The sequence below is a fragment of the Dioscorea cayenensis genome, chromosome 8, assembly GCF_009730915.1.
Source record: "Dioscorea cayenensis subsp. rotundata cultivar TDr96_F1 chromosome 8, TDr96_F1_v2_PseudoChromosome.rev07_lg8_w22 25.fasta, whole genome shotgun sequence".
In the NCBI taxonomy this organism is placed as follows: domain Eukaryota; kingdom Viridiplantae; phylum Streptophyta; class Magnoliopsida; order Dioscoreales; family Dioscoreaceae; genus Dioscorea; species Dioscorea cayenensis.
The window spans coordinates 12,714,462-12,716,024 of NC_052478.1; the positions used below are offsets into that span (position 1 = coordinate 12,714,462).

General features: G+C 41.5%; 1 protein-coding gene across 1 annotated transcript; it reads left to right on the forward strand.

Annotated features, from left to right (window-relative positions):
* Positions 1–856: 856 nt before the first annotated feature.
* LOC120267290 lies at positions 857–1,285 on the forward strand. The gene has a single exon (XM_039274957.1). The coding sequence runs from the start codon at positions 857–859 to the stop codon at positions 1,283–1,285; it is 429 nt and encodes a 142-aa protein (XP_039130891.1).
* Positions 1,286–1,563: the final 278 nt, after the last annotated feature.

Sequence of the window (1,563 nt, forward strand, 5' to 3'; positions counted from 1 at the left end):
GGTTCGCGAACTTTGCAAACTGTTTGTGAGGAAAGGTACTGAAGCAGTGTCTCAGTTTTCAATAGAAGGAAAAGTTTTTCAATGACTTGAAGAACTATTTTTGGGATGATCCCTACTTGTTCCGTATTTGTGCCGACTATGTTGTTTGAAGATGTGTGTCTAGGGAAGAAGGTTGGAGCATTATTGTACACTGTCATTCTGGTCCCGTTGGGGGGCATTATGCGTTGAGCAAAACTGCTGAGAAAGTTATGGCCACCGGTTTCTATTGGCCGACTTTATTCGAGGATGTCCATCAGTTTGTTCTTCGATGTGACAGTTGTCAAATTGCTGGAAACCTATCGCGAAGAGATGAGATGCCTCAGAATCCGATGCAGTTTTTGTGAGGTCTTTGATGTGTGGGGAATTGACATCATGGGACCATTTCCGAAGTCCAATGATAATCAATATAATCTGGTGCCAGTTGACTATGTTTCTAAATGGATGGAAGCTCAAACTCTTCCAACTAATGATGGAAGAACTATTGTAAAATTTCTGAAGAGCTTGTTTACTCGATTTGGGACTCCACAAATTATCATTAGCGATCGAGGGACCCATTTTTGCAACACACAGCTTGCGAAGGCACTGAAGCTATGGAGTGCATCATTATCTTGCTACCTCCTACCACCCGCAGACGAGTGGACAAGTAGAAGTCACAAACAGAGAGCTTAAGAGGATCTTGACCAAGTCCGTAGAACAAGGAAAGTGGGATTGGTCGGAATGGTTAGATGACACACTTTAGGCTCATAGAATAGCGTACAAAACTCCAATAGGAACCACCCCCTATAATTTGGTGTATGGGAAATCCTGTCATTTGCCTATGGAATTAGAGCATAAAGTATATTGGGCAATCAAGGTGATGAATTTTGACTTGAGCAAATCAGGAGAACAAAGAATGTTACATCTCAACGAGCTAGATGAATGGAGAATGAAAGCATTTGAGAATGCAAAGATCTATAAGGAAAGAATTCGGAAGTGGCATGACAAGTATATTAAGAATCTGAAAGAGTTCAAAGTGGGCAATCAGGTGTTACTATTCAACTCTCGTTTACGGTTATTTCCCGGGAAGCTCATGTCTAGATGGTTTGACCCTTATACAGTAACCGAAGTTTCATCTCATGGAGCTGTTGAGATTACCCATCGGGAGAAGGGTACATTCAAGGTGAATGGACACAGACTGAAACCATACTATGGAGGGGAGGTTGGTAATGACGTCAAGGAAGTAGTTTTCCTTCATAAGCCCCCGTGAGGTAAGACAAGGTAGGTCAAGCATAGTGAAGTTAAACAAGCGCTTTTTGGGAGGCAACCCAAGTGTTTACTGTTTTCTTAGTTGTTAGCATAGTGTTTGCATGAATAAAGTGTTGAGTGTTGGTGTCTAGATTTTTTAGTTGCTTTTGCTGTGATTTTATTGTGGACTCTAAATGTCATCGTGTGTTTTCATGTGGATTTGGCAAAGTTTTGGTCGCTCGAGCTAGTTTCTCATGCTTTTCACTGGTGTATTTTGCATAATAGGGAAAGCTCTGAGTG

Bases quoted from the DNA above. Each gene is read 5' to 3' on its own strand.
- LOC120267290 (XM_039274957.1), top strand. From the start codon at position 857: ATGGAATTAGAGCATAAAGTATATTGGGCAATCAAGGTGATGAATTTT.